General features: G+C 37.0%; 1 protein-coding gene across 1 annotated transcript in view; it reads left to right on the top strand.

The window, feature by feature from the left end:
• The window catches only part of LOC123871746 (galactan beta-1,4-galactosyltransferase GALS1-like), an 89,211-nt gene that overhangs the window by 54,034 nt on the left and 15,042 nt on the right, over positions 1–20,135 (top strand). The window contains exon 3 of the mRNA XM_045915686.1: positions 10,366–10,519. Within this exon, the coding sequence (XP_045771642.1) occupies positions 10,366–10,519 (154 nt within the window). The remainder of the gene's footprint in view (positions 1–10,365; positions 10,520–20,135) is intronic.

The following is a 20,135-nucleotide window of genomic DNA, read 5'->3' as shown; positions in this document are numbered from 1 at the left end:
CGCTTAGGAGGAACCATTGAGTAATTAAGTTCAGACATAAGTAATTCAATGAGAGGAGCGGTCGTGAAAAGGCAACAGACCATAATATACCTAAAATACCGACATTCATACACACTATCGCAATTATAATAGTATGGATTACAATATTAGTATAGATTGGTTTACAAGAAGCTGGTATCGTGATTACACTAGTGTTTTCTAATTAAATAAACTGGCCCAATTTCAGTCGAACATCAAACTTATATTGCTTCTAACTTCGTCTTGGGGTTTCAATGGCATTAATTTACAGCGAACTCCAATTCACTCTAAACTTATTAATTCAAACAGAACTCTTAACCTAAATGAATCTCAAGAATAACATCGCAAGCTTTTATCTAATTGCTTAAAAAGCCATAAAATTATCGAATCGATTCAGTGGATTTGAAAAATTATTATTATTGTCCACTTTACTTTTAAGCATCGAGGAAAGACACTCGCTTTAAGAGGGCTCTGTCCGTCACTCGTTTCATACAATCGTAGTTCCAATTTCATTTAAATATTAAGCAATCAAAGTCCATGAAATTTTGCAGACATATTCTAGAAACTAATATCTATGTCTGTGGTTTTCCAGATTTCTGTTAAAATATTCGGTTTCAAAGTTACGCGGTCTTAATTTACATACAAATCTTTGAGCCCCTGTAATTTTAAAACTACATATTTCTAGAAAAATCTAAAACACCACAGACACAGATATTACTTTCTAGAATATGTCTGCAAAATTTCATGGACTTTGGTTGCTTAATATTCAAATGAAATTGGAACTACAATTGTATGAAACGAGTGACGGAGAGAGCCCTTTTAAGTAATTGAAATCGATACTAACGATCGCGGACTGAAATAATTTAAAAGTAAAACGATGTTTTTGCATTGGTCTTTGCACACGAGGTCTTTAAATGTTTAACAGATTTCATCCTCAACGTTTATTTCTAGTTTATAAGATCCCTAACACTTCACTTACAGCACAGACAGCACTTTTACAAACTTCGAGATGGCAAGCGGGGTATGAGATACCCGCACGTCACCCGCGCTATCCCGCACCGGGTAAGCGCGGGGGTTCTGCGGGTGTGCGGGGCGTCCCCGCCCTGATTGCCATCTCGACCTGTCGCGTACTATAGTTCAAACTTAATTTAATTTTGTAGATAGGTAGGTACCTTCTAGAAACTAATATGCGCGTACTGTGTCTTGCTAGAGTTCTATAAAACATCTGGTTTTAAAGTTACATGGGCTTACTTTTTTTGTACGGAGATCCTAGATCCCTTGTAACTTTGAAACTAAAAATAGTTTTACGAAAATGTAATAAAACAAAATTGTGTCTGTCCCTCTGTTAACTTTTTACTGCCCATCCGCTTAAAACCAATTTTAACGAAAGGCACACAGATACATAGGACGTAGGTACTTAGTTTGCATACTAGAGATACAACACGGACATAGGATACAATTTATTTCTGAAAATCATAGAGAATACAATAAAAGCTGAAATAGTGGGAATCCTAATCTAGTAGTCAATAAATCACAAGTGTAAATTAAAAATTTATAACCCCCCCGACAGTTACTAGAAAAGATCTGATAACTTTCAAACGGCTGAACCGATTTTCTTGGATTATAGCTAAGAACACTCTAGATCAAGCCACCTTTCAAACAAAATAAACTAAATTAAAATCGGTTCATTAGTTTAGGAGCTACGATGCCACAGACAGATACACAGATACACAGCTACACACGTCAAACTTATAACACCCCTCTTTTTGGGTCGGGGGTTAATAAAATACAGTCACGAAAATATTTTGTTTGCAATTATTATTAATATTCATTGAAAATATAATATACCTAGGATATAAATTATATTGCGCTTTTTGAATTTTGTAATACATAAGTAGGTTTATCGTCCATAGAGTTAACATCGCAGACCTCTACAATAGCATACGTGTCTTTAATTACTGTTATAACTCAAATAAAGTACAAACTAAGTACGTAGTTCAAACAATTGCTAGATACACAAAGTTCCACAGGGATATTTCGCAGAAAGGCAATATATTCTCCCTTTCAGTTTGAAAACAGGTATAGAGCAGATAACGTGAATTCCCTCGAGGCCTAAAGATACCTACCATACATCACGTGTGAACACATAATCCAAAGCTTACACGGATGAAATAATTCAATAGGTAAACCCTACGCGGCCTATATTTTTAAAACTGTTCAAGTGCGTAGCTCAGAGTCAGAACATACATAATTTTATAGGTATAGTCAGATTGCATCGAAAAATTCTGAGTTATAATATGTACCTACCTACTACAACATTACAATATAGGTAGGTAAGTAGGTACCAAGTGACAGAAAAACAATAGAGAAAAATGAAATGACTTTTCTATAATATTTCAGCGTTTATTAAGACAATCGTTGTCGGGTTTTAGTTTTTTTCTATTGATGTACTTAGATGTCGATTTTTTCTATAAGCAAGATGGCGGTTTTCACTTCACTAAGCATCTATTTAGTGTGAAATCCTGCCCCATATTGCGCGCCCGTATCCTTATACGATATCTACTGGACTGTAAAATGGTTTCCCGGGGATGTTAATAAAAGAATAGTGTTATAGAAAACGTAGCCTGTCTGCTGCAATAAATATAGATAGTTAATGATTCATTTTTATATTTTTTCCTTGTTGAAACTAAGATCAACGCGTTTGTTCAATTTATCATGCAAATACAAATAAAAATAGAAAGATTTTTTGTTCAAATACTTAAACTATTATGTGTTTTTAAGTAGTTTTAAAACGTCAAAAAATCGTTCACCTGCACTAGCTCGGATTGTATTGTTAAAAGTACCACAATGTGTGGAGTCCCGCACAATATTTTACCTAGAAGCTGCTTCTACGTATTTACTTAGTACCTAATCTCATAAAGCCTAATAGAATCCTGGATAGGTTGGTTTAACGTACACAGTTTTAAGTAAATAGGACAATTTAGCCCGAACTAAACGTCGACGTTTAATATAAATCACAGGATGATACCCAGCTCAATGAAATTAAAGGTCTCTATCACCAACGTCTGAATCTCATTAGACGTTCATTAATTCCGGCCCGCTTTGAAGTCCGACGACGTAATAAAATGGCTGGAGGTGGAAAAAACACTTTAACGGAAAAGAAAGCTAAAGAAAATAATTAAATTTAAATCGTTCTCTATCTATGTACGACTCTGTTTGTACATGACTTTATTATAATTTAAATTAAGTTTTATTTTATTAATGTAAAAAAGCTGTGATAGCCTAGTGGTTAGAAAGAACGTCCTAATCGGAAGTCGAGGGTTCGATCCCGGCCACGCACCTCTAACTTTTCAGTTATGTGCGTTTTAAGCAATTAAATATCACTTGCTTTAACAGTGAAGGAAAAAATCGTGAGGAAACCTGCATGCCTGAGAGTTCTCCATGTTCTCAAAGGTGTGTGAAGTCTGCCAATCCGCATTGGGCCAGCGTGGCAGACTATGGCCTAAACCTTCTCACTCTGAGAAGAGACCCGTGCTCAGTAGTGGGCCGGCAATGGGTTGATCATGTTATTAATGTAAGACTATTTATTTAGTATTTGTAGGAAAAAATCCCAATTATCATATTCACGCATACCACCTACTTACGAGTATCACAATACCCACGGTCTCTTCTGCTTGGCGAAACACATAGGACTAAATTCCGCGCACGGATTACTTGGCTGCCATAACTTCTTATAACAATCTCAGAAACTGTCAAACTTTCTTTGCTTTCAAAAAGTTCACGAAAAGAGAAAATAATTGTCGCTTGTCCTTGTCCAACCCGAGTAGAACCCGAAAGTTCTGCCACATGTTCTACTGTTGCTTGACAACAATCATTAACCCCCGACCCAAAAAGAGGGGTGTTATAAGTTTGACATGTGTATCTGTGTATCTGTCTGTGGCATCGTAGCTCTTAAACGAATGGACTGATTTTAATTTAGTTTTGTTTTTGAAAGGTGGCTTGATCGAGAGTGTTCTTAGCTATAATCGAAGAAAATCGGTTCAGCCGTTTGAAAGTTATCTGCTCTTTTCTAGTTTTCTTATATAGGTTTTCGTGTCGGGGGTTTTTTAAATTTTAAGTTATATTGTTTCTCATTTTCAACTCGTTCTGGTCATTACTTAAGCTCTTATGACATGTAAACATGCAAGCCCATTGCAAAGTTTTATCTCCAAGCTGTGGTGAAATTATAAATATGATCTATGCCGAATTGCAGAAGTTGTTATAACCAGCAAATGGTTTCACGCCTTCATGAGCGAGGAGTTCGCAAAATATAATACGAGTATGTTGTGTGCAACATACTCGTATTAATCGTGAAAGGATTGCCCTCATGCTCCAATGATAGTGCTACTGCCGAACAGTCCAAATATCACTAATTGCTTTTCTCACCATAAGCACCCTAGAAATCTTGTTTAGGTACACCCATTTTTGATCCACTTTAGTAACTAGATATAAATTCATATTATTAAAATTTGACTTAACTAACAAAGCGTATAAATTTAAAGAACTTGTGTACTATTTATTAGATCATTTTGATTTACTACTCTACTTTTGTGTTACGTATATGCAACAAAACATACCTAGGTACCTACTTATCGTAGCATCGCAAACAAACGCTGTTTGGAGCCCTCAAGCAAACTACACAGTCACAACAGGTTTATTAGACCGTTTAGTGAAATTGCGAGCACGCTTCCAAAATGGGCGCAGATGGCCTAATATTAAATACGAATTATGCAAATTGCAAATGTTCGGCGACAACACGAACGCCGCGCGGTCCCACTAATGAACGAAAACCGTCTCCTAATTGGGTTACGCTTCTAAACCCACCTACTAGGTACGTACTTGTGAACCCTTTACATTACCCGGGTGTTATGGGTGAAAATCACAAAATTCAGAATACACAGATAGGTATTTATAGAAGTAGGTATTTGTCGGAGCGTAGAAGACTGGGAAAGAGTGAGATTCTAAAAACAGGCATAAGTAATATCATTTGCATAACTTTGTATGCTGTAGAGATAATTGCTTTTGCATTTAATATAAAATCATATTTATACATAGAATCTACACAATGAGACCAATTTTTTTGATATAGTGCGTAAACAAGTGTAAATAAAAAATTTATAACACCCCCGACAAGTGAAGGTTACAGTAACTAGAAAAGAGCTGATAACTTTCAAACGGTTGAACCGATTTTCTTGGATTATAGCTAAGAACACTCTCGATCAAGCCACCTTTCAAACAAAAAAAAAAAACTAAATTAAAATCGGTTAATTAGTTTAGGAGCTACGATGTCACAGACAGATATACAGATACACGGATACACAGATACCTACACACGTCCAACTTATAACACTCCTCGTTTGGGTCGGGGGTTAAAAATGGCGCGTGAGAAGTCCTTTTGTACGGACTTTAGTAAACTCGATACATTTATTTTAAGATTACTTTTCCACATAGATTAAGGAACTTTTCCATAACTTGTAAGTATTTATTTGTCAAATCCGCCATTTTGGATTTGTCACAACGAACTGTCTTGTGATACTCGGTACGCTCGAAGTTTAGCAACTACGAAAGAATTAATCGACCACAAACACACACTTTTAACTTCTAAAGACTATTTTATACCTTGCATAGTCTGGTAAAAGTAATTTCCAACACTATTCGAATATTCACTAAAGGGAGAGTTGATAACAATTCTGCAGCTTTTTAAGCTTCGTAGCCGACTTAATAACTTGCGAAACATTACGGGGGGAGTTAATGCCGTGCTTAAAAAGGCATCGGGAGCTTCAAATAACCTCATACTTCGACCCAAAAACTTTCAATATTAAAGGCTGAATTTCACGACATATTTTATAGATAAGCTCAAGCTTTTTTTTATTATTTTAACACTGTTCAAAAAGAAGTTTTATAAAAATCGTGACCGTTATTAAGTGCTCAACTTCTGAACTACCTACTCAGCGCCTGGGAAGAATACTTTTTCTTTATAAAGTTCAGAGCATACCTACTTTGCTTAAGTATACTTAAAAGCTTTTTGAAACTTAAAATGTGTTCATTGGTGATGAATCTGCTACTTAGCAAGTCGGCACTCGTCTCTGTTAGGACCAGAAACTACTAGTCCAAGTACATGATTCATATAAGAATGATACTTAGTAATTGCGTGAGTGACAGATTTCTTGGTCAAAGTTTCATCTAAATTAATGATGATGTATTAGGCAACATTACTATCTACCACCGTATTATACCTATTTCAAATCAAAAAATATTTTTGTGTTGCGGTGTGACAAGTTGATTTGATGATAACTTTGTTCACCGATGTTTCGATGTTCGTGTGAAACAATGTAGGAACAGTTACAACGGAAATGAAAATAGTTTGTATGGGTTATTGTGTTTTTTACATTTGCGTGTTGGGTTTCGACCGTTATATTCAAGTAAATATAAAATAATCAAACACTCAGTCACTATCCTAGAGTTTTGTCGACTAACTTAAACTTTCGTTGAAGCAGGGACGCAGTGTAAAAACAACATGAATGTCGTTTTACAATGCATCCCTGCAGGAAAACTTTCTTTTGAAGTTTTTTAAAACAAAATTTTCCCGGTTTCAGATCAGATGCCATTACAGACCGAATTTACATTATGTATTTACTTTCATGCAAGTTGTGATTAATGAATATCACGCCACTACTTTTAAGACGCACGAAAGTGACTCGTAGCTGCCGTAGACAGCTACGGCCTACGAGTAACATTCATTAGACGATTCAAAAGCACTTGTAAAGTTTATTTGGTTTATTTGGTTAGTAGCTGTAGTATAAGATCGTCAGTTAGTAGTTCTAGTAGTAGTATCACACAGGCGCTAGTAGCTAATGGGCGGCCAGCCTTAAGTAGCATCAGTAGCGAGATAAGAAAAAGGTCTTAACAATTGGTCTTAACATTGTCTGCACTGTACTGGACACATGCCAGAAAAGTGTGGTTTTAATAAATCATGTGTCGTAAAGAAAAACTTATGATTCTAAATAAGGCAATAGGCGGCCCGTTGACATTTTAGGGGAGACATTACATAAGGGCGGGGGAAAATAGTATAGAATTTTGATGGTGCTTGGTAGGTGGCTAGGGAGAGACTGGCTGAGATCTATATAAACCACTCTTTGCCTTTGCTCAGTCTTAGGACACTGTTAAAACGAGACATCGTTATATTGCTGACATAAATCCATCTTGTTTTAACTGAAACTTAAGTTTGAGTAGGCACGCTATATAGATTTCAGCCTTAGATCTAAACAGCTCTTACGCTGATACCGGTTGCATACTCGCTGTACTGTACATATACTCTTGCGTAGCGTTCTGGTGCGGTGCCATACTATAACTGATTACGGATATGGGTTTAATAAAAACTGCTATACATTATAATCATCATCATTATCAACCAATAGACTCCACTACTGGACAAAACTCTCTTGAAGGGACTTTCACAAACCAAGGTCTTGCGCCGCTGAATCCAGCGGCTCCCTGCGACTCGTTTGATGTCATCTATCCACCTAGTGGGAAGCCTTCCAACCTGCGCCTTCCAGGGCGAGGTTGCTATTCTAGCACCTTGGGAGTCACAATTGGTCTATCAGTTTTTCGAATTAAGTCCCTTGCCTATTGCCACTTTAGCATCACATATTGTACAACATAGCCACTGCTATACAAATTACTAGCGACGTACGTATCAACATCAACGTAGGAGGAAAGTGGAAACAGACCTAATCTCACTGCGTAGGTGTATAATAAAGGCCTACAAAATGCCACACTGTTTTTCAGCCCTTATGTAATACGATACTTCAAAGAAAAAGTGGGTAACGGGTGTGATTCCTGAGACGAATGTAATATGAAAATACGCAGTTCTTTTTTTTTAAATCAACGTCAAAGTTACTCAAATTCATATAATATATTCATTCATATCGATACTTCCTTACTAATATTATAAATGCGAAAGTGTGTCTGTCTGTCTGTAATTTTCCTTATCACGGCTCAATAATCGCTTGAATCGATCTTATAAATAAATAAATAGAACAAACAGCGCCCATCGCTTCCTATAGATTGTCTTTATTCTTTGAGGCCAAGTATCAATCAACACAAACACTAAGTATATTAAAATTTACATAACCTAGTTATGGGATATGCCACTAAATTTCACCAATGGCACTGTAGGTATCCTGGCCCCAAAACCCATGAAGGCACTCGTTTTCACCGCGAACTGGCATACTCTTCGAACGTAGCTACCATAGTTTTTGAGCCACGTAAGCCATCGCATAAGCTCCGGCTATACGCTCTAATTCACCTTAGAGTTTACTTGCACAAGCCAGTTTGCGCAGTTAAGTGCTTGCGTGTGGTCGGCAAGACGGTTTTCCGCGCAGTTCCAAAAGCTGTTTAAGATTGGACTGTGCAGTTCTCGGTCTCGCCAGTGCAGTTTTAACTACGCAGGCAAGACGGAGCGTGTAGCCGGAGCTAAAATTTCACCCTATCCATTATTACTAAAGCTAACCTCGATATCCTGCCTGAAGTTAGCCTCGATAGCTCAACGGTTGAGGAGCGGCCTGGATTCCTAAAGGTTGGCGGTTCAAACCCCACCCGTTGCATTATTGTCGTACCCACTTTTGGCACAAGCTTTACGCTCACTCGGAGGAAACGGGGAGTATGAGTCATGTCAGTATGGGGAATAATATTAGCCATTATGGCTAATATTCTTTAGAAAAAAACCATAGCATATTGGAAAACCATGCTAAGGCCTATTGAACGGCTAAAATTGAGCGGTAATATCTACGTTTCCTGTAACATTTTTCATAGAGACGTCTTTTCAGAAGTAACGAACAATTTCCCAGCGCACGTTGTTAGGAGTACTTTTCCATTTCCTGTTACGCCGTTTGGCCGAAGTTCTATGTATCCGGGGAAATGGGGTGGTTATACGGACGTACGAACCGTGAAATGAGCTAATCTAACTATTTCAGATTGATCGATGACACGTACACCCTCTACAAACTCTGTTTCAGCGCTTTTAATTAACCCCCGACCCATAAAGAGGGGTGTTAAAAGTTTGACGTGTGTATCTGTGTATCTATGTATCCGTGCATCTGTCTGTGGCATCGTAGCTCCTAAACTAATGAACCGATTTTAATTTATTTTTTTTGTTTGAAAGGTGGCTTGATCGTGAGTGTTCTTAGCTATAATCAAAGAAAATCGGTTCAGCCGTTTGAAAGTTATCAGCTCTTTTCTAGTTACTGTAACCTTCACTTGTCGGGGGTGTTATAAATTTTTAATTTACACTTGTAATTGTAAAAATCTTCTTCTTAATGTCTTCTAAGGAATTAATTTCAGGGTTTGACAGTTTTTGTATTAATCTGTGCATACGTGAAATTTTTTCCTCGGATAAAAGTTATTTGACGATTGAAAAATCAACCCTAAATAATAAAAATAATTTTTAATTTTCTTACTCAGTGAATGAATTGGTCTCACTGACTGACTCTTCAACGCCTAGCTCAAACCGTTGGACCTAGGAAGTAGGAATTTTGGCACAAAATTGCCTTTTATAATGTAGACAAAGAATATGGCAGGATTTTTCCAAATTCTTTTCAGGTATTATAAAATCAAAAGTGATTATAATGATAGCGAATTATAGAAAACTTTGTAAGCCTCGTAAGCCTATAAATAACTTTTTTATTAAATAAGAAAGCAGGGTTTTCACTCAACTTGATTGTATTTGTTTTGACTTCCCGAGTTTTATAATATTTTTTCCAGCGACCAGCTGCGGCAACTAAGTAACTAACATTGTTTTGAACTTGATGAATTGCCTTGCATTTTTAATTTTAATCCATCGACAATGGCCAAAGCTGTTTGTTACAAAATGGTTATTATTTTGTGTTCTCCTGTAAATGTAAACAACTTACTTTTCACCTATTTCTAAATAGATTGCATTATAGATTTTATTAGGTTAGATAAACTCTGATGACAATATGAACCTACAACAGCTACAATCATAAATTATAGAACAGTCAGCAACGAAGCTAGGTTTGCACCCGTCCATAGTCGCTTGTATTGGCGGGTGTAAGCATAACTTTGTTGCTGACTGTACTATCAAATTGATGTGATGCGTGTTTACAAAATAATATGCTTCTTCATCTCGTTACTAACCGACTCCCAAAAAAGGAGGAGGTTCTCAATTCGTCGGAATCTTTTTTTGTATGGCAAGCTTTAGGATAGTTAATTTATAAATGCGAGCTAGGTGATAATAGGCTAGTATTATAGTGAGGATATAATGTTAAATGTATCTATTATTTGTTCCAGGTTTAGATTCTACGTGTACTCGGCATACGTGGAGCGACGCACGGTTGCTGCGGTGCGGGTGATCGCAGCCACGAAAACGCGCGGCGCGGATCCCGTAATGTGTCGCTTGTGGTTGGCGGATAACCGCACCATCTCGCTCAAGGCCAGGGTCAAGGTAATAACATAGATTTTTTAATACTAATACTAGCTGATGCCCGCGACTTCGTCCGCGTGGATTTAGGTTTAGGTAGGAACTCTGATTTTTCGGGGAAAAAGTAGCCTAGGTATAATATTTTTGTCAGGTAAATTTTGAAAAAATACAAAAAATACTTCTTTTTTTACAGGAAAAAATATAAGAAGTCTATCATCTTAAAATGTGCAAATATCTCAACATTGTGTGAACATATTTACATCGTACCTACGACACCCTCTCCAGACATGTTCAACTCGCACTTGTCCATCTTTTTAAAGTTTAGAACAAGTTAATTGTTCTTGATAACTTTACTCTCAGCAAGGATGCCTTTCAAAAGGAATATCAAGTTTCATGAATCTTTATGAAGTATCTCCGTAGGTAAACCTATCTACCAAAGCTGTGTAGAAGTTGCAAATTACTTTGACTATCTTGAGTTGCGGCTTCAACTTACCGGCTAAGCTAAACTAGTTAACAAGGGACTCTCCATCACTCGCTCCATACATACGTAATTTGATTTTCATTTGAATATTAATCCATCAAACTCGATGTCATTTTGAAGACACTTTCTAGAAACACCTTTGCCTGTTAGTTTGCCAGATTTCCTTAAAAATAATAAGTTTTAGTTACACGGGCTATAACGCGCCGTGCGAGACCAGTCGCGGCACGGCGAGAGCGGGGCATCGCGCGGGGAAGTGGGAGGAGGGATTGTGTTCGAGCCAGGTGCCATGTTAATGCGCACGAGTTATATGTCGCTTTTTATATATTTAGGGCTGATACTTTAATCGACGAATAGGTTTGAAGTTTTGACAGATTTCCTATACAAAAACTGTCAAATCTTGGAGTTTATTCGTCAGATAATAATTATTTTACGCATAAAAATCGGCGCTACTTTTTGTATGTATAAAATCTTGAGAACATGTAACTTTGAAATTGATTATTTTAATGGAAATCTGGAGAACCATAGACATAGATACAGATTAGTTCCTAGAACGTCTACAAAATTTAATTGTGTTTGATTGGTTAGTAGGGAGTTAGGCACCTATTCAAATGCAGGCCAAACTACTTTTGTATGGAGCGAGTAACGCAGAGATTCCTCTTAATAAATTAAGTCATGGGCGGAACTTAGTAATAGCGTTGCTGTACAAACTGACAAAATGATTAAATATTAAAACATCCGTTGCAGCTTTGATGGATTGAAATTATAAATTCAAGGAATTTATTTCTAGTTTGAAAGTTTACGTGAAATCTACTTAGCTCGAAGCTTCTAAGTAAATATTAAAGTCTTGAAAATAAATTAGGTAGTGCTATTTATTGAAAGACTGTATTGAAATTCGAGCAATTTTCTCTAATTTTGCTTTCGAGTCTTTTTTCGCACTTACCCATCCATTGTACGTAAGAAAATTGCAATTTCCTGTGAAGGTTTACTGCCATTTAAATTGAATTTGCAATATTATTCATTTAATCTTCTTCCTGACCTTATCTCACGCTACGTGGGCTCAGCCGGCATGTTCACTTCTTCCACTCTCTTCTGTCATCCGTCAACGTGATACGTTCCACCCCTTTCATACGCAAATCCCCTTTCACACAATCCATCCACCTTTTCTTTGGTCGACCTGTGATGGTACGGTGTGATCGTCTATACTAGTGGTTAAGATTAGGCATTATGAAGAGATAAATAAGAAATAAACTCAGCTGAATTATAGAAACACCTAGGTATTTAAAGTCATGAGTTATTTACAAGTAATTAATTGGTACAGTACGTTGGGTGAACACGTAGACTTCTCGACCAGCTAACAGGTTTACACGGATTGAATTATAAAAAATTAATGTAAAATTTCAACTCCTCAAAATAGATATAATGAGTGGAGAGATTTGCTAATTTAGAACGTCCTGTTAGTGTGGAAAATCAGTTGATACGTGTATTTGCCTTATTTAGGCCATCGGTTTGAGACCAACCGGCATTCCTCAAGCACGGGGGGAGCCCTACACTGAAATCTCAGTCTTTTAGCATTGTTATCGGGGCACAGCACTTGGACTCTCCTATTTCGCTGCGAAGCGTTTTCAATTTGCCTAGGTACGGAAACCTAGGTTCTTTTCAATGAGCTCTGGGCTCGCCCCAAAACCATGGTATTTTTGTATATTTATATATTTGTTTGATTGATTGTCAATAAATTGGCCAATTTATTAGTTCGGAGAGTCCAGCTGTATAAAGACATGACGTGTTTGCTTTGTGCCGGAATCTCGCTGCTGGTACGTCACCAATCAACCATGTACCATATAATATCAAGCAAAGGAATTACAAAGTACAGCAAAACTAGTATTTTTATCTATTCAAAAACTCGGTGATTCACAAATTCAGCTGGCGTCGGTTTTAACAGATAATGTTACCTAAAATGCTGTTTGGGAAAGATCGGTACACAATAAAAAAAAAGGTACCTACCTGCCTCGCCATCTGTCCTCCGGAGGCAGCGTGTATTCCATTGTCTCGTTCAGGGTATTTTAGTAGGTAGATGAAATTTAGCTGTTACTCGAAAGTATCCTCGACAAGGTCCCTTTAAGGTGTCTTTAGCCTGGGATTCGAACCCAGCCAACCCTATTATCTTTAGTAGTGGAGAGCATTCTTGGTATATTAGTACTAATCGTTTTGTGATAATAAAAGTATAAGGAAAAACCATCGTGAGAATTTCACATAATGGTATAAAATACCATATGATGAAGGTAAACTTGATCGAGAGTTCTCTATGAAGTCCGCGCTCAGTAGTGAGCCGGTGAAAGCTGTTCATGTTGATGAAGACGATGTTTATACCGCGGTAGCTAGTAGTTTATAGCACACCACCTTATTTTAGCTATTGAGTAATTTTTCTACCAAATCTATAATTGTAACGACAAGTGTCATTCCATCAGACTGCATTAGACTGCTAATTCAATTTTATTCCCTATTTAATGCTGAATAAGAGCTAGTATTATAAATAGGTGCACTGCTGAAAAAAAAACCTAACCTAATTTTTACTTAATAATAGGAATTGTGATTGGTAAATAGGTCATATGAGAAAATCTTAATATTGGAGCTCAAGTTAGTTCGATACATGGTTTCTTCGTATCTTTGGCTTTGTTAATATTACAATACGATAGTCTAGCCTCCAAACAAATTGAATCTCCATTATTAAATGTCTAGGAAAATGTATCTAAATATAGCAAATAAAAGATGATAGTTATACCCAAGTGCATTTATTTCTGGTAAATAATTGTTTATTTACTCATACAGTTGAGTATTTAGAAAAAAAGAAGAGAAACTGAATTTATTATTTAGACTGGGAATTAAGTAACTTTATTACATTAATTAATTCCCGGCCGAATATTTGCTTCCTAAGCCATACTAATTATTGAAAGGGAAAAGCAAATATTCAAACAAAAAAACCCTTTCGGCTTTATATAATATTATGTACACCATTTTATCTAAAATACACACATGCCCACATAATCAATAGAGATATTATCTATAATTCTTACTTCTATAATAAAGTAAATTTTAAGGACACACATTATGCGTAAATTATAATATATTCATTATTTATTCTAGATATATTTGAATCCTAGTTCCACAAAGAGAAATGTCCCATTTCTATAATTTTGGATGCAAATCTAATAGTTATACACAATATTGTAACACCTCCTAATATCCAAATAATAATATCATCTCTAATTTAGTTTGTAAAATAATTCTTTACTCAAGATTTTTGGAACTGATTTTCAAATAATCTAGTTTAAAATTAAATGTAAATTAGTACATCACCATATATCAGCTTCTGCTGGCCCGGATACACACTATTTTATTCTATTTATAATTTTTCTATTATTAACTATACAATTGCAATATATTTCTACACTTTAATATTCACTGTTAGGCTCTACTGCACGTTGAGCCAGACCTCAATCGAATGTTCTCTCCCGGTCCCCCAGTGTAGCCTTAAAACGTCCACACGGATATCTTTTGTTCACGCCCATGATCTGAAATGAAAAAAAACCCAGCGAAATTTCGGTTTCTGATTGGTTCACTCTTGCGCACAGAATTACCCTGGCTGATGGCTAATTGGCTGAAAATAAAATGTATTTCGAACATCCCTTAATGGGCCGTACCTTTTGCTTTCTCACGCTCTTGCCTTGCCTAGACCACTCGCATAACACGTGATTACAATTTTGTACACTTGTAGAGATTTCTAAGTTAAAATTTACGACTTTTATCTAATTTATGACCGACCCTAACGCAATTTAGCTTTAGAGCAATTTATTTTGCCCTTTTGTTTTTTATACTTCCTTTCCTACAATTACTCAGAATCTTAACTAATTTATTTCTTTTCGTGCGAGATTTTTTGTTTTTAAGAGCAAGGCTTCAAATTTCCGACAGTCATAAAACCGTATGACGGATGGCAAGGCCATCTCACGCTCCCCCAAAATAGATTTTTAATACACGTAGCTCCTTTTGTCCCTGCAGCTGTGCTAGTCGTTTCAAAATCTATTTTTCCCCTTATCTGTATTAGAACGCTAGTATCTGACCTCCTACGCCTATCTATTATACCCTCGGGCATGACCATAGCTATTTAACTCAGGTATCTCTTTGTTTAGTGTACCCCAAACTACCTGTTTTCTGTCCCTTTTAATACTCTAGTTTTACCTATCTTTCTATTTATCTACATAGTACCTAAACAAATGAATGGCATTGTAGTTACCCTTAACTTTACCAGTATGAACGTCTATTAATGTATATACATTATTATATGGAACTGCCCCTATTATGTACGGTCCTTCATATAAGCGCATGAATTTTTTTGTCAACTTTTTATCCGCATCTGACTTCGTAAAAGTCTTAAGTTTCACTAAATCTCCGATTTCGAATTGTATTAACTTATGATTTTTGTTATAATGTAATTGCCTACTTTCGGCCGCCTTATCTATGTTTTGTCGTGCCTGCTGTCGAATCTGTTCTAACGGTTCACCCTGTAAGTCTGCCCTCACCGATGAGTCAGTGTTGAAATCAGTCGATAGCAGAGTACGCTTTCCATATATAATCTCGTTTGGCGAATATCCCGTTGTAGTATGTATTACCTGATTATAACAATCTTCTATATCCGATAATAGATCTACCCATGAACGATGCGATTTGTCGCAATACGTCCTGAATAATCTACCTAACTCTTTATTAACCCTCTCTGTCGAATTTGGCCGCGGATTTCTAACAGATGTGTGCGTTAATTCGATACCTAGTTGGCGAATACCTAACTCGAAAACTTTTGAAGTAAAATTCGCGCCTCTGTCTGAACATAATGTCTTAATTGTGACCTGCTTATGAAACTTTTTTACACAAGTTAAAGTAGCCTTCCCACTAGCCTGGCGTAGTGGGTATAGTCTGATTAACTTACTATAAGCATCTTGCATTACGAATATGTATTTAAAACCAAATCGTCCTGCCGGTAAAGGTCCAAAAATATCGCAAAAAACTCTCTCCCCTATTTCCTTCGCTATTACAGTTTTTATCGGCCCCGTGTGCGTTTCCAAAGCATGCTTTGACTTTTGACATGCCTCGCAAGCTCTTACAACACGACCTATTATACGAGACATATTTGGGAAATAATATTGACGTTTCATCAGAGCATAAACCTTGTATCGCCCGAAATGACCTACTTCTTCATGTATGCTAACTATCAAATCCCTTAGTATGTTCTCGGGAACATATAACCTTAAGATATCCCCTTTTATGTCTCTTCTATAAAGAATCCCTTCTTTAAGCACGTAGTACTTTGATTCAGAAGTGTCTGCTGTTTGCACGCGTCTAATTATCTCACTAACAGTCTTGTCGCGACTTTGATAACTACCTATCTCTCTCCATCGCTCCCGCACTAATCGTCCTAATGATGTTTTAAATAGATTCATTTCAGGCCCCGTGGCCTTGTTAGTTAATACATCAGTGGTCCCCTTTAAGTGTCGAGACAATACGTCTGCTACAATGTTTAGTTTACCTTTCACATGTTCGACTGTGTAATTAAATCGCCCTATATAATGTACCCAACGTATCATCCTAGCGCTCAATAGTTTGCACGTCTGCAAGAAAATCAGACTTTTATGATCAGTCCTAATGACTAAATTCGCTCCTCTCAAATATGTTTCAAACTTTGACAAACTGAAAATGATGGCCCATAGTTCTTGTTCAGTAACTGTCCATTTGCGTTCTGTCTCTGTCAATGCTTTACTACAGAACCCTAATATTTGTTCTTCACCAGCTTCATCCAATTGATAGACATAACCCGAAACCCCCAAATTACTGCTATCGGTTTGTAAATAATAAGTTCCCTTAGGATCTGGGTGTACAAGAAGTATCGTGTCTATAAACAATTTCTTGACCCTTTCAAAACAATCGTTAATTTCCTCTGTCCATGACCATTTCGTATTTTGTTTTAATAGGTCACACAGTGGTTTAACCTCTTCGCTATATTTTGAAATAAATCTTCTGAAATAATTTATTAATCCCAGAAATCCTCGTAATTGTTTTATAGTCCGAGGTATAGGGAAGTCTAATATGGCTTTAACCCGTTCAGGATCCATACGTACCCCGTTAGTATTTACTATGTGTCCTAACAACTTTACCTCTACACATAAGAACCGACACTTCTCTAACCTTCCAGTTAAACCTGCGGTTTCTAATTTATCTAACACTCGATCTAAATGTTCTAAGTGTAACTTTATGTCCCCCGTAGTGAATATGACTATGTCGTCTAAATAGTTTACGCAAAACTCTCGTACTCCTACTAGGATATAATCCATTGCTCTCGAAAACCCTGCTACAGAAGTCTTTAATCCTTGAGGTAAAACATTATAAGTATACGTCTTCCCCATGAACGAGAACCCAGTATACTTCCTAGAATCTTTATGCAAAGGTATTTGAAAATAGGCATTATTCAAATCAATTAAACTGATATAATTTACTCCATGAAAGGATTGTAAAATCTCAGATGTGAGTGGAGGCGCGCCCGCGTCACCTACCATTTTCTTATTCAACTCTCGTGCGTCCAATAAGAGTCTTATTGACCCATCTCGCTTCTTAGTGAAAGTGAGAGGACTACAGTAAGGAGTCGCTTCCTGTCTGATCACGCCTAGTTTTTCTAACTCTTCTAATTCGGTTTTTACCTGTTCTCTATACGCCAAAGGTACCGGATAACTGTGTTTTACAAAAGGTGTTTCGTCTAATAGCTCAATAACGTGTACGTACTTGTTTGTCAAACCTAAACCTTCCGTAAATACCTTACAGTGTTTGTTTAACACAGGTAGTAATAATTCCTTTTGTTCATTACTTAAGTTCGCGTCATCTAATTTTAATCCCTTAAATTTCTCATTATCTAAATTCATGTCTGATACACTTTGTTCCACTGGCCTAGAGTTTTGATTTAATATTAAATTAATCGTGGCTGCGTTCGTCTCTCCCCCTAACCTTTCGATTTTGCAGTCCGAATTCAGCCTAACACAAGACCTAACGCCCATATGTTCAATAGTCAAAGTGTGTTCACCATTACAGTTCACTATTCCTTTTACCCGCTCTAACCAATCGTATCCTAGTATCAATGACCTAGGAAGACGTCGCATAACTAGTACAGGTGCTTCAACTAAAGTACTACCTAACTGAAACTCTATTAGCACTAACCGATTTGTGCTTTCACTTCGCGATCCAAACGCGCCTTGTATTTGAATTGCTGGAATAGCGATCTCTGGCAATGTCCCATGTTCTCTTAGAATAGAGTCGTACAATTCCCTAGTTATTCCACTAATCTGACTTCCCGTATCTATGAGTGCACTCATACTCCTTCCATACAGTCTAACACATACTTCAGGTAACCTAGGTAAAGAATAATCAACACTCACATCGGTTTGTTCATCTAATTCATGAAACATTGTGTACACATTCAAACCTCTCCTCATACAAGTTTCACAAGTCACGCCTAACTCATTACACTCTGTTACATTTTCAAACTGGTTTTCCAATAAGATTCCTATACTCCTAATTTCAAATTGACTACTATACTCGTTATAATCAACGCCGCCTCTTAATAACCGCTTAAGTCCCTTATCTCCGGTCCCCAAACTCTGTCCTGGCTTCCATCCACTATTAATTAAGATTCTATAGACTACACCTGTCCCTTCGTGATCTGAGGTCTTTCTGACGCCCGTGCCACACAAGACTAACTGACTTGACCTCGTTTGTGTTGGGCATTCTAGTTTTTTTGATGAACCCTCCCCCACATTCTTAGACACAGTAAGATTCTCGCCCTCTTTCACGAACGTGATAGCCGGCCTAATTTGTTTAGATTCGGATACCGTAGGCCTGTTAAAGTTAACCCTAGAACCTAATCGACCACGATAGCCGCGTCCCCTCGTCGAATTTCCCCTAGCTCTCCAACTTCTTGTTGACATTGTTGCTACAATAGGTCGTCTCGATGATGACTCATTGTATCGTCTACCTCTGTAATTATTACTAACAGTACCTCTCGTAATTTGCCTAGGTTTTTCAACAATATTTTGCTCTATGTTTCGAAGAAATTTCGCTCCGTTCATGATGTTAACTTCTTCTGTTCTAGTAAACCATAATCGCTGTATATCTATAGCATAATGTCGCATAATAGAATTGACCAAATCTCTCTCACTAAACGCAATAGTTAATGACTGCATTGATTCTGCTTGCTCAGCAAAATGTTCGGACATCGACATTCCCGAATCGCTTGAATATACCGCATTAATCAATTTATATCTTATAGATTCCTGAATTTGTTCGGTCCAATAATTTCGTCTAAAATCAATCTCGAAGTCAGCGAACGTAGTCCAGCCCTTCGAATACAAGTCCATAACCTTCCGAGCATGCCCCGAGATGCAACCTAACGCTATATCTATTTCGCGATCTAATCCATTTACCGCCCTTATATATTTCTTTAATCGTTTAAGAAAAACGATGGGGTTAGTGAATGGTTTTCCGTCGAAATTTGGTTTAGTTACTGACGGCTGTACAACATATAAATTCCGGGTCTCAGATAATGTACTTGTGCTCGCGGTTTCAAGATTCGACCCCTGCCTATCAGATTTTTCATTTTCATTAATCCCGTTCGACTCGTGTGAAGAGACGCTCGCGATTTCATTTGAACCGGTATTTGAATTTAACTGATGTAATTTTGCTTCGAACTCGGTGATTTTTTTCAAAATCAACTCTAATGTAGCATTCCCTAAGGTCGTTGTTTGCTCGCTCGATTCTACGGTACTAACATCGCTTTGCCCCGCACCTACTTGCTTTGTTCTACGTCCCTTCCTACCTGAAGACATCTTTTTTTTTTTTTCAATTTGACCCTATTTCTTTTACCTACCCAGGTGCCAACTTAAATTTTATTTAAATAACTTTCATAAGTCGCGAAGCCGTATTTTTAATACTAATATATTACTGATACTAATTGCAATCACATGTTTGGGTCTGCTTCGATTATATGTATTCTCAGAGTTTGAAAAAAATTAAGTCTGAGAAATAAGCAAGGAATAATAGCTCGATCTCTGTAGTATCTTCTGAAAACCT

Source organism: Maniola jurtina, chromosome 14 (assembly GCF_905333055.1).
Source record: "Maniola jurtina chromosome 14, ilManJurt1.1, whole genome shotgun sequence".
In the NCBI taxonomy this organism is placed as follows: domain Eukaryota; kingdom Metazoa; phylum Arthropoda; class Insecta; order Lepidoptera; family Nymphalidae; genus Maniola; species Maniola jurtina.
Note: the sequence above shows the minus strand (reverse complement) of the source record. Positions and strands in the feature narration are given on the sequence as shown.